General features: G+C 46.3%; 1 protein-coding gene across 4 annotated transcripts; it reads right to left on the minus strand.

Annotated features, from left to right (window-relative positions):
- Window positions 1–3,333: 3,333 nt before the first annotated feature.
- aspg (asparaginase homolog (S. cerevisiae)) lies at window positions 3,334–18,970 on the minus strand. Of its 4 annotated transcripts, none has more exons than XR_012926035.1 (17): window positions 18,518–18,970; window positions 16,841–16,967; window positions 16,144–16,179; window positions 14,023–14,134; window positions 13,693–13,818; window positions 13,495–13,578; window positions 12,776–12,902; window positions 12,558–12,670; window positions 10,944–11,129; window positions 10,732–10,845; window positions 10,498–10,617; window positions 10,262–10,357; window positions 6,862–7,025; window positions 5,475–5,561; window positions 4,727–4,826; window positions 4,345–4,614; window positions 3,334–3,528 (listed from the first exon to the last, which is right to left on the minus strand). XR_012926035.1 is itself a non-coding variant. In XM_076018145.1 (17 exons), exons 1-17 carry the CDS (start codon window positions 18,753–18,755, stop codon window positions 3,493–3,495), a joined length of 1,932 nt encoding a protein of 643 aa, XP_075874260.1. In that variant the 5' UTR covers window positions 18,756–18,970; the 3' UTR covers window positions 3,334–3,492. The 4 variants fall into 4 exon arrangements, 3 of the variants coding, with proteins under 3 accessions (XP_075874260.1, XP_075874259.1, XP_075874261.1); XM_076018145.1 differs by having other exon boundaries at window positions 4,549–4,614; XM_076018144.1 differs by having other exon boundaries at window positions 3,334–4,614.
- Between the last annotated feature and the right edge of the window lie 821 nt (window positions 18,971–19,791).

Here is a 19,791-nt window from a genome sequence, read left to right on the forward strand (position 1 = left end):
AGCTGTAAGAAGCAGCCTCAGGTATATTCACATGATGCAGTTCCAAGGAGCCATTATGTCATCGTGACTTGGCTGACTATGATGATGTCATCGCCATGTTGCCGCTGCGCAGTGACACATGGTGAATTCACTCAGAGAAGAGCACGTCTTTCTCATTCACAGCCAGACCCCCCTGCATTCAATTAGGGCCTGTTTTAATAGCGTCTTCTGCTCTTCTGCCGGTTTTGGTTTCAGGCGTGTTTTGTAATTGAGGAAAACCCACCAATGTTGTTGGACAGCCTCCAAAACTACAGAAATGTACAAAAATGATTAAATTATGGACGCACGGGTAGAGATGCTCTGACTTGTGTTGGCAAAGGACCCAAAACTCTATTATACTTCCCAAAATGCAACAGTCTCGCCAAATCAGAAGGATCAACAGATGATGCTTAAAAAAAAATCAGTGTAAAAAATAAACGTGCTTGTGCTTGTGTGTTTTACAAAAAAAGTTGTTGAATGTTCATGTTCATATTTTTTGTTTGTTTGTTTGTATTCATATTTCACCCTCTAGAAATCTGACCTACAATGATTCTTTAGCAACTTAGTAGAAGGGTGGAGCAGAGGGAATATTCCTACAAATAAAATAAATGAAAATAGCTTCTGACGCACCCAAACGCGCATATACAGACACACACACACACACACACACACACACACACACACACTTTTTGTTGATTGGAAGGAGGCGCTCGCTTGTCAGCGGCAGCAGATAATGACATGAATCCACAGTAAAAGATGATTTAGCAGCTCTTCCACTGCTGCAGGAGGAAGTCTGGCCCGAGTTCACCACCACCACCACCACCACCACCAGGGCCGCTGATGAAATTCCGGAGACGGGGGTGGAAGGGGGGTCCCCTGGGACCGCGTGTGCTGCTACATCTGCTGTCCTTGCGCACGCACACGCGCGCGCACGGGTAGGGATGGCTCTGGGCATCTCATTAAGGCTCCTGCCGTGTCTGGAAGACCTCTGCAGCCTCTCCACGAGCACGGCCCGGGCTTTGTGAGGAACGTTTAGCAAATATTGATAGTTCCTGGCGCACGGACAAGATCAAAGAGTGGAGAGGAGAAGGGGAGCCTTCTGAAAGGGGAAGGCGAAGGGGGAATAATCGGTGGGAGCCGCTCTCATGAATGATTTATGCAATACAAAGTAGCCAACCTCCGGGAGGTGAGAGACGCACCAGCTTTTCTTTTCCAGGGCGGTTGATGGTTTGTAGTCTTGAGGTCGGGCTTTTCCCATCAAAATTAGGTGATGTCACAACTAAAATTTTCATATTTTTCCCGTCTATTTTTTTTGTATTTCTATTTTAAAAAATAAAATAAAATCTATCTATGTAGATTTATGTAATTTGGAAAAATACATTTGTGTGTCTTTGTGTGATAAGAGAAAACCACTTCAATAATTGCATGTTTTGTTTGTCACTAATAAGCATTTAAGCTATATTTACATAAATAGGAGTCCAGCTGTGAAGACTTGTTGTATTGTGTCACATCTAGAATGAGAATACATTCAGGGTTTCAGACTAGCTGGCAAACAGACCAGTTCCTGGATTAGAGCAGTCCTGCACTCTGTAAGTGCTGGGTAATAATTTGAGTCATTGACTAACTTTATATTCAATAAAATCTAAAAACACACCACTAGATAGAATGACTGATTTCAGAATTGCACATTACTGGCCATTTACTGATGTAGACATCAGTAGTTTATGGCTTTAGTTTAGGAGCAGGGTAATTTTTTTTTTTGGGTGGCTATTGAGATGCAAACTTTGTTATTTTCTGCTTCGCTGAATCAAATCGATGAATTTAGCATTGCTTAAGCAAAACCAAAAGCAAACGCTTGAGAGGAAAACAAAGACATGTCAAACACAAGCACCACGGCCAAAAGTTTCTGAGATTCTCTACTTACTTTTTCCGTGACCTTTTCAAGATTCACAATTCCGGACAACTTCCATCTCCTGCAAACTTTCCCCTCCCCAGTATCCCACACAGACTCAGTAGACACGAGCACTGCTTTATTGACTTGCTTTAATCAGTACTTCACAACAGAGGCAACAGTAAAGCTACAACAGCCCGGGCTGTCACTGCAGCAGCAGCTTGGCGGTTTCAAAAAATCAATGCGTGTGAGCAAGCAGAAGAAAATTAAAAACCCCGAAGGCTGACGACTCTTACAGGCCTGTACTTACGGTTTATGGTTTAACACAAGGGGGCACCACGACAGAAGCGGAAGACGTCGCAGAAGGGGAAGATCAGAAAGTCACACATTGAGATTGTTAACATGAATGCCTTCCGGTGTCCTTCGCTTCAAAAAAAAAAGAAAAGAAAAAAGATAGAAAGTCCATCTGTTCAAAGGCGGTATGCTCCCCAAGTTGACTGTATTTGTCCGACTGGTCAAGTGGTCCTAAACATTTCACAATTTTCTCAAAGAACTGTTGAACTGTTGAGAACCACTTAATCAGAGAGACCCAACGCACTTCCACAGGGGGCTGAACGCATCCTTCAAACTGTCGATCGCACTGGTGAAAGACACACACAGACGCACACAAAGAGACACAAAAAAACAGCAGCTCGAGTTAGTTTTCAAAAAAGAGACCGTCGGCAGCGACAGAGAAGCGTCACACGAGAAAGGAGACACATCCACAAAACAAACACGCAGGGCCGCAGTGGGCTGTAAGCACCGTGTGAGTGCTGCTTACCTGAGACGTGCTCCTTTGTGGCGGTGAGAACTGTGTGTCATCCCAGCCCTTGACTGACTGACTGACTGGAACCTTTGCAGCTCTTTATATAGTCTTTCTGGGGCTAGGCTCACACAAGCCTTTCATTCAGGGTGGAATGAGGCCCATGCTGGTCCGACCGGATGAGCTGGGTTCCACCAGAAAGACGTGCAACAGGGCAGCCGCCCTCTAGGCCCGATAGAAAATACCAATTAAAAGTATCATGATGCATTGGGATTTTTAATGTCCCATTATTCTATCTTAGCTTTACCGGCCTGACCTATCAACATTAGCAGCGTTAGCACACGCGGCTAGGTGTTTGATGAGCTGCAGATTTGGTGTAGCAGCTCAAAGGCCTGCTGCTGCAGTGTGTACGTAGTTCTGAGAACTCCTCATGAAATGATAGAGCACAGACTCTGCAAAGTGGCCACCAAGAACTGATAAATATGTACTCATTTGTAAAGGAATATGTTCAAAGTATTTCAAAATGAACTCATGACTAATCGTCCAGGAGGGGCACAAGCTGGGTTTCACTGTGAGTTTCATTGTTCGGAGCAGCGCAGCAACAAAAGGCACAGACAGAATGTTGATAGTGGACCTTTATTTTCTTTATTTCAGTGTTTTTCTTCAGAGAAATCAACTCATTGACAAATTTCAGCAGGAGAGACTCTGACGTCACTCAAAAGTGAGTTTCCGCAGGACGGCCACGAAGCAGCAGGAGACCTGGTAGACGGCAGCACTCGGCTCAAATGCCGACGACGGTGAACTCGATCCCCTTGCTCTGATGGACGGAGACAGGAAGAAAAAAAAGTCAGTGTTACGGGGCGTCGAGTAGGTGAGACGTTTCGGAGTGGTGACTATAAGGACACACACACACACAGACGCACACAATCGCACTGGCGTAAAGCAGGCTACACAGGTTCAGCACTCGCAGCGAGCGGCAGACAGTCAGTGATAAAATGCTATCCGACGTCAGCGCATTTAACTTTAACTGCGGCTAAAACCCTTTAAGTCGCTTTTCTTTTCCGACTGACTGCTGCTCTCAAGTGTGAAACAAGTAACTGAACACTGCAATCATCCCTCACACTGAGGCCCTTTCAGTGTTGAAGTTGGAAAACTTGACAGACTTGTCATCCACCCAGTCGCCCAACATGTCGGGCGCTTTTCCTTTTAACACACGAGTCTGTGGGTTACTTGACTGCTCTTACATTCTAACCCAATCTTCATTATCAGAGATAGAAAAAATAAAATCCAAACTGGTTGAATACTTTTTTAGAAAACATTCAGTTTAGACAAATTCTCTTCGTGCGTATTGGCTGATTAATGTCTCAAAAAACATGTATTGTTTTCGTTAACGTTGTACATACACTTCAGCTCATTATATACTAAATATATGATGTAACAAGTGTTTTTTGTGATTGTGATGGATGGATGGATGGATGGATGGATGCATGTGTGGATAGATGGATAGACAGAAGGACAAATCACTTCACTAATGACCATGCCATTCGTCATTGGAACAATGCACAGAAACTGGAAGCACGCAGGAAAAAGACAAACAGAGAAAAACAAATTGTGTGCACTACATAACATTTACCTCATCATCATCATCATCATCATCTTCATCAAACCCACTTAATTCACCAAATCTGTCTGAAATTAAACAAAACAAAGAGGTGAACTGAGAGTCAATTACTGACAGGGAATCACAGGAGTGTCAGTCAAATGAAAGCAGTGGGAATTAAACCGAGGAAGAGGAGGAGAGAGGCAGCGGCTGGAGCCCAGAGCGCCCGCTGGTTACCTTGGATTTACTGCTGCACAGTTGGAGCAGTAACGCCACCACTTCCTGTTTCCCAACAGCCTTGGCCTGTCGGGAGCGGGAACAGAAATGTGTTGATGTGTTTGTTTGTTTTTTGCTTTTCACTTTATGGTTTTTGTTCTGCGGGTGGAAAGCGCCCCCCCAACCCTTCGGAACGCACCACTTCGACTGCCGTCTGCCCGTCATATCCGGGAACGCTGAAGTCCGCTCCGGCCAGGCTCCAGATTTCCAGGCCCTCCAGGTCGCCGCTGGCTGCCAGGCTGTAGGACACGACACACGGAGCAGTTTGCATTTGGTCAAAAATACGATTAAAGGTCCAGTGTCCAGCTAACTAGGAGCAAGACCCTGTGCTCCATTGCTCTATGGATATTCTGATATGAGAACCATTCCAAGGCTACGAAAACTTTTATTGTACTGCGAGTATACACTTTTATTAATGTATTAATGGGCAGTGTGTTCAGCTTTTACCAATATAAAAATCATAAATCAAGCCAAATTTTTACAACAACAAAATAAAACAAAACAGACAAAGGGGGGACAGGTGGGCGTAGTCCGCGCTCTCACTGAAGCCCACTTCATAGACATGGGAGCCACCGCTTTAAGTGTTAACCGTTTTACAGTGACGGGTAGATAAACGGCAGCAGTGTGTCCTTCCTGACGGCAGAGATGCAGAACCGATGAGCAGCAATGCCGTCAGGGGGCATTCCTTCCGTTTGTGCAACAGTGGGGCGACTGGTTGGACCTGGGTCAGCTATGTAGGATGGGTTACAATTGGATGGCTGCTGCGCAAAAAATGACTGCGGCGGCGTGCGTGGGTGTGTGTGTCGGTGCGGGCGTGTGTGTGTGTGTGTGTGTGTGTGTGTGTGTGTGTGTGTGTGTGTGCGTGCGACAACCCGGGGACGCTTCACCTGCACAGTTCCGTTCCGACCTCATCCAGTTTGTCTCTGGAGAAGTGGGCCCCCGTCTGTCTCAGCAGCAGCACGATGTCCTTGTGCCTGAGTTCCAAAAAAAAAAAAAAATTTAATTAAACTTATGATTAATCTGTTCGCTGCACTTGTGGAAAATCTTGGGAGGAGGAGGAGGAGGGAGGGGGAATTTGATCGTGCGCATTTTGTAAACATATCAGCGAGCTGTCGGTCGTGTCGTGTGGCGACACGTCGGCCGTCCCCTGCAACCAACCGCCCGTGCAAGCCCGACCTGAAGAGGCGGGAGCAGGAAGGAGGAGAAGAGGAAGAAGACAGACCCTCTCCAAGCCTCTTTTCACCAAGTCAGCACCGAGCGAGCGTCTTGACTTCTGACAGGAGCTTCATTCATTTTTTTTTTTTTTTTTTGCTTTGCCACTTAATAGTTTGTAGGAATACGAGCAGGCCGGGGGCCAGAAGTGAGAACTTCCTGCTGAGAACGGAGCAGCCAGTATCTCTAATCAGCGAAACTGGCAGCAGGTTGGTCGGACTGGTTCACCAGGGAAGGCCACGCCCCGCTGATAGTCGTCTAACCCCTTTCCCCTCTCGGCTCACCGACACTCCTTATAAGGGCACGAGGGTGTCACACGCAGGCGCGTCTTTGTCTTGTTCATCGCGTGCCTGTTTTTTTTTTTTTTTTAAATGACATCTGAAATTCCACCACAGAGGTTGGCTGGCGCCCTGGCCATCTTCGTGTGGCCTTTAAGGAAGGGTTAGGGTAGAGTAAAAGGGCGGTGCGGGATGTGGCACGACAGGTGCGCGCTCCCGAACCAGCGTCCCTCCAACATCGCGGCGGGAGGAGGGAGGCAAGTCTCTACTCGCAGCCGCAACCGTTAAAATAGGACAACAGCCACTTGGCACAAGTCTGAGACAACCTCCCTCACCCCAAAAGCCTCCACATACACACCGACCGACAGCTTTCTTTTCTTTTCCTTTTTCCTTCGATAGAGCTGTCGAGGATTAAGCAGCGCGATGTATTCACGACAGAAAAAAAAAAAAAGAAAAGATCTCAAGTGTGAGACACCAACAAGTGTGAGACACCAACATGTCTAATTAGTAGTATAATTATTACGAGGCCTCTGAGGGCTATTAAGACTTTCTCCTCTATCGTAACCACCCTTCTAACAACCTCTTCCGAACTGAGCCGGGTTGCCAACCGACGGCGGCTCATTTCATCACGGTGTTTACTTAGGGAAACGCCCCCTCTGGATTTAAATGGCCAAAAAGGGATTTTTTTTTTTCTTCTCGCCCCCAGAACTAAACAAAAGAGACACTTTTTTCACCGTCTGAACACAGAGAAGCCGTGTTGGGAAGCTGTGCTGGCTCGCCTCACCTGAAGCGAACGGCGTTGTACAGGGGCGTGTCCCCGCAGCGATCTTTGGCGTAGACGGTTGCCCCGTGATTCAGGAGGTACTCCACCACGTTCAGGTGGCCCTCGCAGGCCGCGATGTGCAGCGGCGTTCGGCCGTCGTAGTCCTCCAGGCACAGGTTGCTGCCCTGTGATAGATGGATGGATAGATGGATATTAATGTTACCCCCTATTTAATGTAATGTGAATATCTTCTTTGTTTCCTTCTTAGTCTACAAATATAATCTCCATTATTTTCTACTGTTGCTGTAATATGAACATTTCCTCAATGTGGGATTAATAAAGGGTTCTTCTTCAAGGTCCACCTATCCAATGAATGCTCATTATTAGCGAATAAACACAACAGCAATGTATTTTTTGTTAATTTACCAAACAACATTGTGTACATTTATTTTTAATGCATGTTGAGTGAACAAATCAATTGAAACTGCTACATGTTGGACCCTTAGTGTAAGCAAAACTATTTGGGTGTGGACTCAAGTAGGAGGTTTTAATGGAAGATAATGAGACATTTTAATCTCTTTGTGACAGTTCATATATCTGCATGATGAAGAAGCAGCTCGGAGATCTGGAAGAAGTGCTGATAAAACGCTCCACTGACTGAAACCACATGTTGAACCTTCACAATTAGCCCCTCTTTTAAATCAATTAGCAATAAATCAAATCCTTTCTAGGCAGGTTTACATTAAAATTGAACTGTTTGATCTGTAACTCAGGTTCAACAGGAGAGACATACTGTCAGCACCTTTGTTCCCAAACACAACGCGTTAAATCACAGTCAACTGCACTGAGCCGTCCTGTTCTCTTGTTACAGTGTCTACATGGAAAGATAAGGCAGAGAAGATAGTCTTGATGAGTCCAAACTAGACAAGTCAGTCACAAATATGCACCTGTGGCCGAGGAGCACACACCAGGCCTGCCATTCCAGTCTGGCCTCATATTTTCTTTACTTGTTTGTTTGTTTTCCTCTCTAAGGCCTCTGCGACAGGAAAAGTGACCCCGAACGTTTGTGTCTGATTAAAGCCAGATGCAACAGTGCCAATGAAAAGTGCTGATTGGGCTGCGCGTATCAAATCCATCCGAAAAATAGTTTACCAAATAGAGAGAAGCAAAAGAAGCAAAGCTTATAAAACCTTCAATCTTTGGTTTTCTGCAGTCCACATTTTCACCACTTAGATCAATCGCCGCAGCGACACTCTCCGAGAATATTTTGCTTTTGGTGAAACTATTTTTTTTCCCGCCTCTGCCTAAAAGTCAGAGTCTTATTTTTTCCTTTACGTATTATCTGGGGTTTTTGAGATTTCAAAAACATCATGAAAACAAAAGAAACACAGCATTCCTCGTACCGCTTATTAGATTCTAACCACCTCGGAAAGGATTAAAGGAGCCAGTGGAGTGTGCCACACCACAGCTTAATCCCTTTTCCACATTTCTGTGAGAAGGTGCTTTGCCGATTACCACAAGGGATGATAAACATCCCTGTTATCTGTCAACAGAGTCGAGGAAGCAGATTTTTAGCTCTTCTTGAAAGGGAATCAAATACCATTGGAGTGAGATATGATGGCAGAGTGACTGGCATGTTCCAGGTCCCTTATTGTCATTTTACCGATGTTGTACTGGACTGTACTGTAAGACAATATGTGTCTCTATTCTTCTCTCCACCCTTGTATTCTTTTTTTTTTTTTTTGGCTTGCTCCACTTTTAATTGTGTGCTAAAGCATACAACTCAGGAAAACAGCCCTTTGTGATGTCACAAAGGGCTATGATACACATTCACACCTCCAGCTGGATAGCCCTTTTCACGATCTGAGGCCACCTCATCTTGTTAATGTGCACCAGTGGAAGGCCAAGCAAGGCCTCCATTTTTATTTTTTGGGGGGGATTTTGGCAGAGGCCGTAAACAGAGGGCTAAATAAGATCTACTTATTTTAGATCTACAGCATTTGCTGAATGCTTAATCACACAAGGCTGCTCCGCGAGAGCCCCGCGATGAATGAAAAACAGTCATCCGAAAATGGTCTCAACGTGGGACTTTAAACGCAGTGCGGGCGGACGGGTGACGGCGAGGCACGTGCAAACAAAGGCTGGCGGGAGACAAAAGACACGTTGCAGGAAGCAGCGTCGGATCGAACCGATAGAGCACATGTCACCACTCTGGCTGCGACTTGTTCGACTTGTGCCTCGTCCACTCCCTCCTCTTTCTGTGTGCCTTCAGTGGGTGCGGCAGCCGCTGCTGCTTTGGTGCCGAGCTCCAAGTCCTCCTTATCATCTCACTAGTCAGAGCCGATGACTCAAGTCGGCAAACAATTTCTACGAAAAATCATTCCACCTGCCGGGGCCACTTTATTGTGCATCTGATTAAAGAAAAAAAAACCCTGACCTTTAGTCTCCACTGACTGACTCCACTTTGACTGTGATGCTAACAATGCAGTAGGCACTCAGATTAAGACTACAATGTCAACGGGCTCTGGGATTTTGAAAGTTTTGCTGGTTGGTCAGCAGAAAGGAATTCTGAGTCATCCAATAGTAATAAGGAATATCGATGGAAACACCCCGGACAAACACCTGCAGCTTTTCCTGCTGCTGTCAGTTGAATAGTGACGTTTGTTGCTGCTTTGCACAAGGTGCAAAGCTTTTTCGTCCTAAAAAAAATAAGAACACATCACTGCGAAAATACAGAGGCCACTGTTTGATTTTGTCACAACACAAAAAAAGGAACAACAAAGTATTTCAATCCTTTGGGAAGAAAATCATTTTGGCTGTAAACTTTTCCTTTTGCTGCATCTGTTTTGTCTGTCGTTAGATTGTTGCCTATGAGGGACGAGCCACAAGGGGGAGACAAATGTTCGGCCCTTTGTTCTGCAGCAGTGGAGACTGGCTCAACTCAAAAACAGACAAAAATCTATGAATAAAAAGCCCATTTGAAAAGCTACTAAACTAACATTTTTGGTTTAGGCCCTGTGAAAATGCTCATCGCACCAACAGACAACAGATTAATGGTGGAAGGAAAATTGTTTTGCTTCTCGTTTCAGGCGCACGTGCCAGGATTGTCCCTGTGTCGCTGTGAAATTGTGACAATTTCAAAGTGACGCGCTTTCAGGCAAAACACACAGTCGTTTCTCAGCTGCAGTGAAGCGAACCGGAAGGACTGAAGTCTGTGAAACTGCAATTGGAAAATCTGGGTCGGGGTCGTCACAGAAAACATGCAGACGCTGTTGGAACAGAACATAAAGGTGAAAATAATCCCGACACTCAGACTTGTAGTTTAATAAACGGCGACTGCAGTTTGTTATGTGTATTTATTTGTCTTTTTCTGAAATACCCTTCATGCCGTGCACACTGCGCAGACTGTGAGGAGACCTACCATTTCTTTCAACGCTTCCAACGTGCTTATGTCTCCTATCTTGGCGGCGGCGCATGCCAGCGGAGGGCTCAGGGCGTCTCGGATGGCTGCCAGCTCCTGCAGACACAACCAGCCTGCTGTCAGTTCCAGCGTGTTGACTCAGACGCGGGGCTTGAAAGGAAAAATGCGCTCGGATGCCGAGACGGAGCAACGCGGAGAGCCGTTAGATTTTTTTTCATTTTCTTTTGGCCCCTCACCTCCATGCAGCTGATGCTGAGCGATTTGGCGATGACCTGGATGAAGCGGCTGTCGCTCAGACACAGCTTGGTGCCCACGAAGTCGCAGCTCATCTCGCCTCGCAGGTTCTGAGCCATCAGCTGGACGACACATACACACATACACACACAAACACCCAAATGTCTTTTTTTTTCCTTTTTCCTTAACAAATCCTGCAAATTCTGAGGCGAAATGAGGGTGTCTGGGCCGCCAACCTTCTTCTTGGTTGCCAGATCCACATCTTTCTTGGCCAGGACGTAGGACAGCTTCGACAGGGCGGCCTCAGGGGTCAGGTCTCTGCCGGAGATCAGCCCGGCGTCGATCAGCACCTGGGGAGGGACAGGAAACAATGCGTTGCCCGCTGCCTCCAAACAGGAAAAATGCAACATGAAGCTGGGCTGTGATGATCCCGGCTGGGCGTCCAAACCTTGCCGGTGGCGTAAGAGGTGGAGACGGTTCCCCTGAGGCACTGGGTGCAGTTGATGATGATGACCCCGGAGTCGGTGGCCTTCTTCAGCTCCTCCAGCAGGTCAGGACGGTTGTCGGGGGCGTTCCCGCTGCCGTACGTCTCCACGACGACGCCCTCCATGGGGGGCTGCAGGAAAGCCCTCACCTGCATGTGGGAGACACCGAGCGCTGGCATTATTTCGGCTGTTGGAAATAATTGTGGATTGTGGTGCCGCAAAAAAAATTGCACGCGAAGGTGAGAAGGTGTGTCCAAACTTTTGACTGCTAGTGTGTATTGATAGATTATTAATATATAATAGAGGATAGCGAGAAAGAGAGAACACTAGAGGATTGGAAGCTTGTTTACTTCCAGTCAGTTTTTCCTGATTCCTCTATACTCGGTTGGTATAAAATCACACTGAAGAATTAGTATTCCGTGTTATTTTTTTTCCCGGGCAACACGTATTTCATCCCGCCGCACGAGTCCATCCACTCCCCTAAAAGCCCATCTGGCGCCGTCCATGCAACTGGTACCTCTAGCCGCTGGTTGGCTGGCTGACAGCAGGAGGCCTCCCTCTCCCTCCCTCTACCTCCCTCGCCCCCTGCTGACCCCCCAGCGAGACGCCATTAGCCGCGGCGTGCCACTCCGGCGGGCAGATGACGGGAAACTGCAGGAACGAGGACGATCAATCTGAAGGCGTTAGCGAGCGCGGCGGCGCCGCTTGGCAGGGAGCGAGGGACGTTACCGTAAAAAAAGCGCAGAGACGGAGGCGACGGTAAAAGTGCCAGGTTCGGTCACTATTTCTGGATGTGATGAGCGGTTTTGATGGCGGGGTGGCGGTGGTGGTGGTGTTAGTGTTCGGTGCAGATTACCGATGGCGCTCACGTACACACCGGTGCGTTCGGTGGGGGCCGGCGGCTAATCAAAACAGCGGCCCATAAAGCCGGTTAAATGCTGCGAGGACGACTTGATGGCCGGGCCGGGCGGCGGGAGCAGATTGAGACACTAAAGTCGGTCTTCCGGCGGCAGCCGTCGCCGAGGGGGGCGGAGCCCGAGTGTTACACCGTCACACCTCCCTCCTCACCGGGTGATTGGTCAAGGCCCATAACTCTCCTCGGCGTCCCCCGGTCCGAGCCTTGGTGGCAGTTTACACGACGGGGAAGGCAACACAAGGCAGGTAATGGCACAATTTAATTAAAGTTAACTAGATTTTATAGCAGTTGGGAAGAGCTACAGCTCTGAGCCGTCACTCACTGTTATATAATGCGCCTTAATGGCATCTTTAATACACAGCTGAGGGAAATATGACTTGCTTGAAGAGTTTCGGGAAGCTATTTAAAGTTTCTCTCGGCATTACATCTGATGAGTTTTTCATTTTTTCTGAAAGTCTGAAGTATCTTGCTGGGACAAAATATCGAAAATTATTGAACTGTACAATGCAGGCACACTGGGTCTCTTCCATTGTTTGTTTGTTTTTTGGATAAATCCAACAACTTCAAAAAGAATGCCATCATAAAAAAGACATCTGTGGTTCTGCCCGCTAAAACAGATCTGCAACAATCTCTTCACAATAAGAGAGACGGCGGCTCTTACGGTAGCAGAAGTGATTCCGGGGAACAGCCGCAGCAGGCCTACGTTCCTGTTCAGCTCCGTACTGACGTGGAACTTGGACATGGTGTTCGCCCTCCAGACGGTACCCCAGTTGACTGACAATAAAAAAAAAATAGAATCGAGAAAAAAAACGTCAAAATAATGAAAAGCTTGAGGGGACGTGAGAAGAAGGTGACGGGAGCCTTGAAAACTGGCCGTACTTGTGATATCCACTTCACAGATGGCTAGAGGAGCCAAGTTGGGTGAGGTGAATGCATTGAAACTGCTGGCGTCCACCTTGGTCACACGGTTCCCTCTGTAGAGTTTGTTGCAGAAATACAGGGCCACCTGCACACAGTGACACGTGTGATTGAGACAAAATAACTCCAAAAAGAGAATAAACATTTAGAAGTTTCATTTTTGCAGTTGATCAGTTAAAATGCTCTGGCGTCTCTTCCTCAGAGTCAATCCATTTTTTTGATGCAGTACCTTGAATGACCATTGGGAAAAATTGGCCATATTGCCACTTGGGTATCCAGTTTGTGTAACACATCCATGGTCTTAACTCTTAGACTGGGTAGTCCTTAATCTTACTGACTCAATGATATACATTTAAAGTGCACATACGTGCAAAAAAGGCAAGCGTATTCTCTCACTCACTGCGATGCACTGTAATTCAGAAATGAATTGAATCCATCTATAAACAAACAAAGAGACATTGAGTAACGAACAGAATTCCTTTTCCCAGCATTTATTTCACCATGTTTTATCCGGGCATAAAGCTGCAGAAGTGTATAAAGTGGTGACAGGCGGCTCTACGTGTAACTAAACTATTCCTGTCCTCGCTTTCCTTCCCCCGGGGGACTCCGGTAACATTTCTCTCTCGCAGGCTGACATCACCCCGGTGATCAGCATGCGCGACCCGTCGCCGGTGCCTCACCTCGGGGATGACAAACTGGCCGGCGATCAGCAGCGCCCCCAGCAGGTTGTCTCTGCCGTCGTTTCTCATTTCGTAGATGGGCACCTGAAGACAAAGCACGCCTCTGAAGGAAACCCCGCACTTAAGCGATGTGCCTCGTCTTGTGCTTTTTCATTTGCGGAATTGTGCATTGCTGTTGTTGTTGTTGTTGTTGTTTACCTGCGAGCCGGTGAGGATGATTGGCTTGCCCAGGTTTTCACACATGAAGGAGAGGGCGGAGGCCGTGTACGCCATCGTGTCCGTGCCGTGAAGAATCACAAATCCGTCGTAGTTCTCGTAGTTTTTCTGAGGACACAAAAAGGCTGCTGTTTAATTTAGGCAATGGAAATATTAAAATATCCCTTTAACCTTTTAAGAATAGAAACTAAGGAGCCTGGCACAGTTCATTCTAACATAAACAGCGTATTTAACCTTCTGTTTACAGCCTTAGCGAGAGACATATGGACGGGGACAATAGCAAGGAAGAGGGTACAAGTGAAGTTTTGGTACCTCAATGTCCTTCCCAATCCTGCCCCAGTCGTCTGTGGTCATGTTGGAGGAGTCCAGGAGAGGGTTGTACTCCAAGACAGTGTAGATGATTCTCTTGTTGTCTTTGGTCATTCTGGAGAAGAAGATCATTCAGTCAGGGCTCTTTATGGGAACACGTGTCAAGGACCGACTTGTCGTGTGCACAAACACTAGTTTCAAAATCCTTTTAATTTTGGTTAGCGCACGGCACGTTCACACACAAACGCCAAGGAGACACACGATTAGAAGAGTTAGTGTTTAATATCTTCACTCGCAGGCGTCTGTTACAGGTTGAGTTGCGTATGACGGCTGATTCATTATCCGCCATCATACAGACGAGTTAAACTGAGGATTCTCACAGCGCCACCTGCAGCTTTATCGTGTGTTAAGCAGTCCGGACAGGCTGAACCGACGTGAACACATTTTATTTTCGATCGCCTCCTTAAAAAAAAAGTGTGTGACCCCTCCCCCGCCACCTTCCTTATCATAAAGCGAACCTGCAACACAGAGACAGCTGAATGGAACAGCAGGGGGACGAGGGTCCGAGGCCAGGCCCCACCGTCCAGGGGGTCTGGCCCTAAGTCACACATGATCCTCCAGCATATGTTGCCGCTAATCTTAAAGTGCCACAAGAAGGAGGGAAAAAAAGCACTATTCAAGCCGCCAATTATTCATCTATCTGGCAGCGGGCCCCTAAGGTGCAGCGAAGCTACACATTAGCATAACCAAGCTAAGATGCCTCGTAGCTTAAGTATAATGAGTCTAGAAGTGTGTGCGTGTGCGTGACCGCTGATGATTCGAGGAAGGCTGGCGGGCTCCGTGCGAGTGAGCCCCGCGGTTCTGCGTCTCCACATCACATGAATAAAGCTTTTCAATAAATCAATAAACTAATTTCATCTGTTAACATAGGCTGTGCGCATCTCTGCTGCATATTAGCGGAGCATGAATCACGCTTCAACTCACAGCCTTGAGCGGATTTGTTGAGAACTTGCTTGTATATGTATTTTTTTTTTCTTCACAAAGTATATATGAAGGTTGTGTTAAACGTTTAAAATTGCTCGAAAGGATTATTAGTCTGCCATTTATTTTTCATCCTAGGCTGCCGGTGGAGCAGGACTGCATGATATTTATGCTGAACGGCAAATTTAGCCCTATATTTTGCAGCATCTTCAAAACACTCACGTTTAGCTTATCTTAGATTTGTACAGCCTTCCATGTTTTGTCAGGGCATGAAAACAAGGCGGTCACAAACCTTTGGTCACACCTTTGTGACATCACTAGGGGCCAATTTTAACAACTACATAGTTAAGAGGATACTTTTTCAACCAGCAAAAGAAGTAAATGACTGCCTTTTCTCCTCCCTGGGGAGGAGATACATATTGCTGTTATGAAACATTTTGCATATTTTGCAAGGAACTTGATGTCCTGGTACTCATGAAACTATTCAGAGGGTAAAGACGATGAAACCTCGAGATCTTCAAAAGAAAAAAAGAAAAAAAGTCCCACCATCTGACGCATAGATTTCCTATCTTCGCTCACCACCCTACTTGCTCAGTCGACCTTCACAGCGGCGATCAATATAAAAGGGGACATGGAAATGAGTGAATAGGGGCACTCTTCTTCCCACCCTCCCACCCGCCGACAAGGAAGACCCTGCGGACTGCTGATGAGCTGGGAGGCCCGGCGAGGGCCGCTGTCTCGCCGTACCGCAGCACACAACTCCAGACGTTGTGGATCAAATGCACAATGGAGGCGGTCGGCCACCATGGCGTCTCTCTCCCACCAGGCTGGACGGCAATTAAATCTCCGGGAAGCGGCGGGTCAGCTCAGCTGGTCCGCTGCGCTCTCCCCACATTTGTAAGCGGCTTATTGGCCGGTGACAGAGGTGACATTAAGGCAGGGAGGGGCGCGCCAGAGGCGACAGGAGCGTCCTCAGACAGAGACCTGCTCCCGTGCCCGTCGCTGCATCGTCCGCCCGTCAGAGGCCACGGCGGCGGCGAACATTTCCTGTCATGCGAGCGCTCCTGCGTTCGGTTTCGGACGCAATGACAAACTCAACACACAGGCAGGCAAACACACGCAGTGGCGGCAAAGCTACAGCACCCATGAAACAGAAGGTCAGTCTTGGTGGTCGGCATCCTGTTAAGGCAACAAAACGGTCATCACAAATACAACCCAGTGGAGAGGAGTGTGTGTTTTTTCTCTCTTTGTGTGATAGTAATGGAGTAAATATGCTTTACACGTTCTTGGGTGGAAGACGTCACTATTATTTGAAGTGCATCTATTTACCTTAAGAAAAATTGCACTTTTCAATGCAAAATAAGATATTTTTTTACAAGATGAACTGTCTCAAACCTTCTTTTTGATCTCAAACTAAAAAAATGAACTCATATTATTATTAACTAGTACATTTCTTTTGCTAATGATATTTTAAAGTGCTATGGTAATAGCTCAGAAACGCACTGACATCTCATGTATAAACTGCAAAGGCCTCAGTTTCAATGCTAATAGATTGATCAGCTCCATATCACAGTGCAGATGCAGAAGCATCTGAGACTGTATGAAAATTTGCATCCTCTTTAAATGACAAACAAAATCACCTTGCGCACTACACAGTAATTATAACGTTTTTCAGACTTCAGGCCTCAATAATAAAGCGATTCAAGACAAAGTGAACAAACTTGCATCTTGCAATAATTAACATTTTTGGAATAACCAATTAAACATTACAATGAAGAAAATATACAGATATCTTTCAGAGTGACAATACTTGTGAATTAATTTTGCAGAGAGGACTTACGGCAGGACCAGGGTGTTCTCTGATCCATAGTACTTGTACAGGGAGGTCTGCTGGGCGTACACCTCATCGTGGATGATGGGCAACTTGCGCAGGCTCTGCACAAATGCGTTTGCTTTTGGTGCGAGGACTGTGGGGCAGAGGGACAAACAACATTATGGTTATGAACTTTATTTCAAGAGCTAAGGGATCCCGATGAACCTGCAAGTGGTCCCATGTCTCGAGGACAAAGTTGACTTTTGACCCCATAGACTTGCATGGCGTTACAGGATGTGACACCATAGTCTTATACTGAACTCTAGTGTCTGTTCAATAGAACTGCACCATAGGCAAAAAAATTTCCACAATTTGGAGCTCAGTGTGCTTAGTTTTTAAACTGAACCAAAGTATTACAAAGTATAGTACAACTGGAGAGCTATGAAAAAGAAAAGAAAAAAGAAAAGACAGCAAAATCAGAGAGGGGAGCTGACGAGGACAAACCAGTATCAGTTCCTGGTTTGGTGAGTAATCAAGTGGACATTCAACCTTATGGCCTCATGAGAAAAACACATAGTTGAGCACTGATATCTGGACTCTATGGGGAGACAGCTCAAACCTCAGGAACGTTAGCGGTTTGGTTACTGCAAGCAATAAGTAACTTCGAAACCAATGAGTAGCCCCTTCTGCTTTCAGCTTCCAGCTCCAAATGTGTTATAAAGATGTGCATTTAATTTGGAAAGTGTATATGAATGTGGAAAGTCAAACATTGGGTGGTGCTCTGAAAAATCTTATTTGTGCCTGAAGCAGAACTTTGAATGTAATTTTCCTCACCACGTGCAGCCGGTGATGGCTGATCCCTCACATAAACGTCTAGTTATTCATTGAGAGACTTGGTGGCGCCACTGCAGCACCACAATCGATTCCATAACAGTTTACAGACTGTGCCAAAGCTAAACCTGTTTGGGAACACTCACCCGTGGAACGTTCTGATCTGATCTGTACATTTCCAAATTTCCCAATTTTTTTTCAATTACTATCAATGTTGGTCAGAGACTTCATTCAAGTTTTACATTTAGGCATATTGTGTATTTGAGTTGGCATCCCTGCTTTAGAATAACCACCCAGCTCGACACACTACTCGCGTTGGTGTTACATATTGTCTGGCAGATCATTACAATATGTTCCATTCCCTTAGTAGACCATGATGCACGATTTGTGTGCAATTGAATCGTGACTGTTAAGCTTGGCGCCCCCTGTTGCGTGTGAATCCCCCCCACCCAAGTGGCGCCCCCAAGCTCTTTAGAAACGGCCCTCAGTGAGTGTCCCTCAATAACTTTGGGTGGTGGGACTTAAAGTTGGTCAGTACCGTCGTCAAAACTCCAATGAGTCGACAAAAGTGAAGGGGCATCCTCCTTTCACACTTCTCCTGGAGATCAATAAAGTATCTATCTATCTATCTATCTATCTATCTATCTATCTAGTCGACTCTCACTGGCAACATGTGCCTCCTTATTTCATCATCACTGAGGCTTGCGCACGTGTTGAGACACACACACACAGAGACACACACACAGAGACACACACACACACACACACACACACACACAGAGACACACACACACACACACACACACACACTAGCCGGCTAATCGCCCACGGTGTATTCAGACATTTGTTTTATTACAATAATCGTTTTATTACCGTTATCATGCAGCGTCATTCCGATGGTGCCCCCGGTGTTGATGACCAGCACCCGAGCCTCGGAGGCGGAGGGCGACGCCAGCTGCTGCTCCACGCTCTCGAGCGAGGTGCAGCTCGACAACTTTCTCCTGCGGGACGGCTGCAAGGAGACCCGCGCAGGGAAAGCGTCGCTAGCCGCGTCGCTCAGGTCCATCTGCGGCTGCGACAGAGCCCGGGCGAGAGACGTTAGGTCCGACATGTTGAAGGCGAAGTGGAAAATCGAATCGTGTTTTGGAAGAAACACAGCTAATCCTGCTCGTAGATTCAGACGGACTGCTTCGGTTCGGTCTCGGGGATGTAGACAGACGCGGACGGAAACATGATCTCGGATGGTTTATATTGCTTTTATGTTGCTTAGGATACCACCTGACGCGCTCTCATTCCTCTCATTTCGCCCGTGAGGCGCGCCAAGTGACGTCACGTCCAGGGGGTGTGGCCGTTTTTGCTTGAACTTCCAAACAGGCCAATACTTCCTTTGTCTAAGCAGTTAAAAATGTACCCTTCCCTTTTCTTCAGAAATGGTTTAACGGCATTAGCTAAGACTAAAATTGTCATTTCATGTGCTCCAGCGTTCGGTTTCGGACACAATGACAAACTCAACACACAGGCAGGCAAACACACGCAGTGGCGGCAAAGCTACAGCACCCATGAAACAGGTCAGTCTTGGTGGTCGAACATCCTGTTAAGGCAACAAAACAGTCATCACAAATACAACCCAGTGGAGAGGAGTGTGTGTTTTTTTCTCTCTTTGTGTGATAGTAATGGAGTAAATATGCTTTACACGTTCTTGGGTGGAAGACGTCACTATTATTTGAAGTGCATCTATTTACCTTAAGAAAAAATGCACTTTTCAATGCAAAATAAGATATTTTTTTACAAGATGAACTGTCTCAAATCTTCTTTTTGATCTCAAACTAAAAAAATGAACTCATATTATTATTAACTAGTACATTTCTTTTGCTAATGATATTTTAAAGTGCTATGGTAATAGCTCAGAAACGCACTGACATCTCATGTATAAACTGCAAAGGCCTCAGTTTCAATGCTAATAGATTGATCAGCTCCATATCACAGTGCAGATGCAGAAGCATCTGAGACTGTATGAAAATTTGCATCCTCTTTAAATGACAAACAACTACACAGTAATTATAACGTTTTTCAGACTTCAGGCCTCAATAATAAAGCGATTCAAGACAAAGTGAACAAACTTGCATCTTGCAATAATTAACATTTTT

The sequence above is a fragment of the Nelusetta ayraudi genome, unplaced genomic scaffold (assembly GCF_046127955.1).
Source record: "Nelusetta ayraudi isolate G7.1 ecotype Tasmania unplaced genomic scaffold, CSIRO-AGI_Nayr_v1 ptg000007l, whole genome shotgun sequence".
In the NCBI taxonomy this organism is placed as follows: Eukaryota; Metazoa; Chordata; class Actinopteri; order Tetraodontiformes; family Monacanthidae; genus Nelusetta; species Nelusetta ayraudi.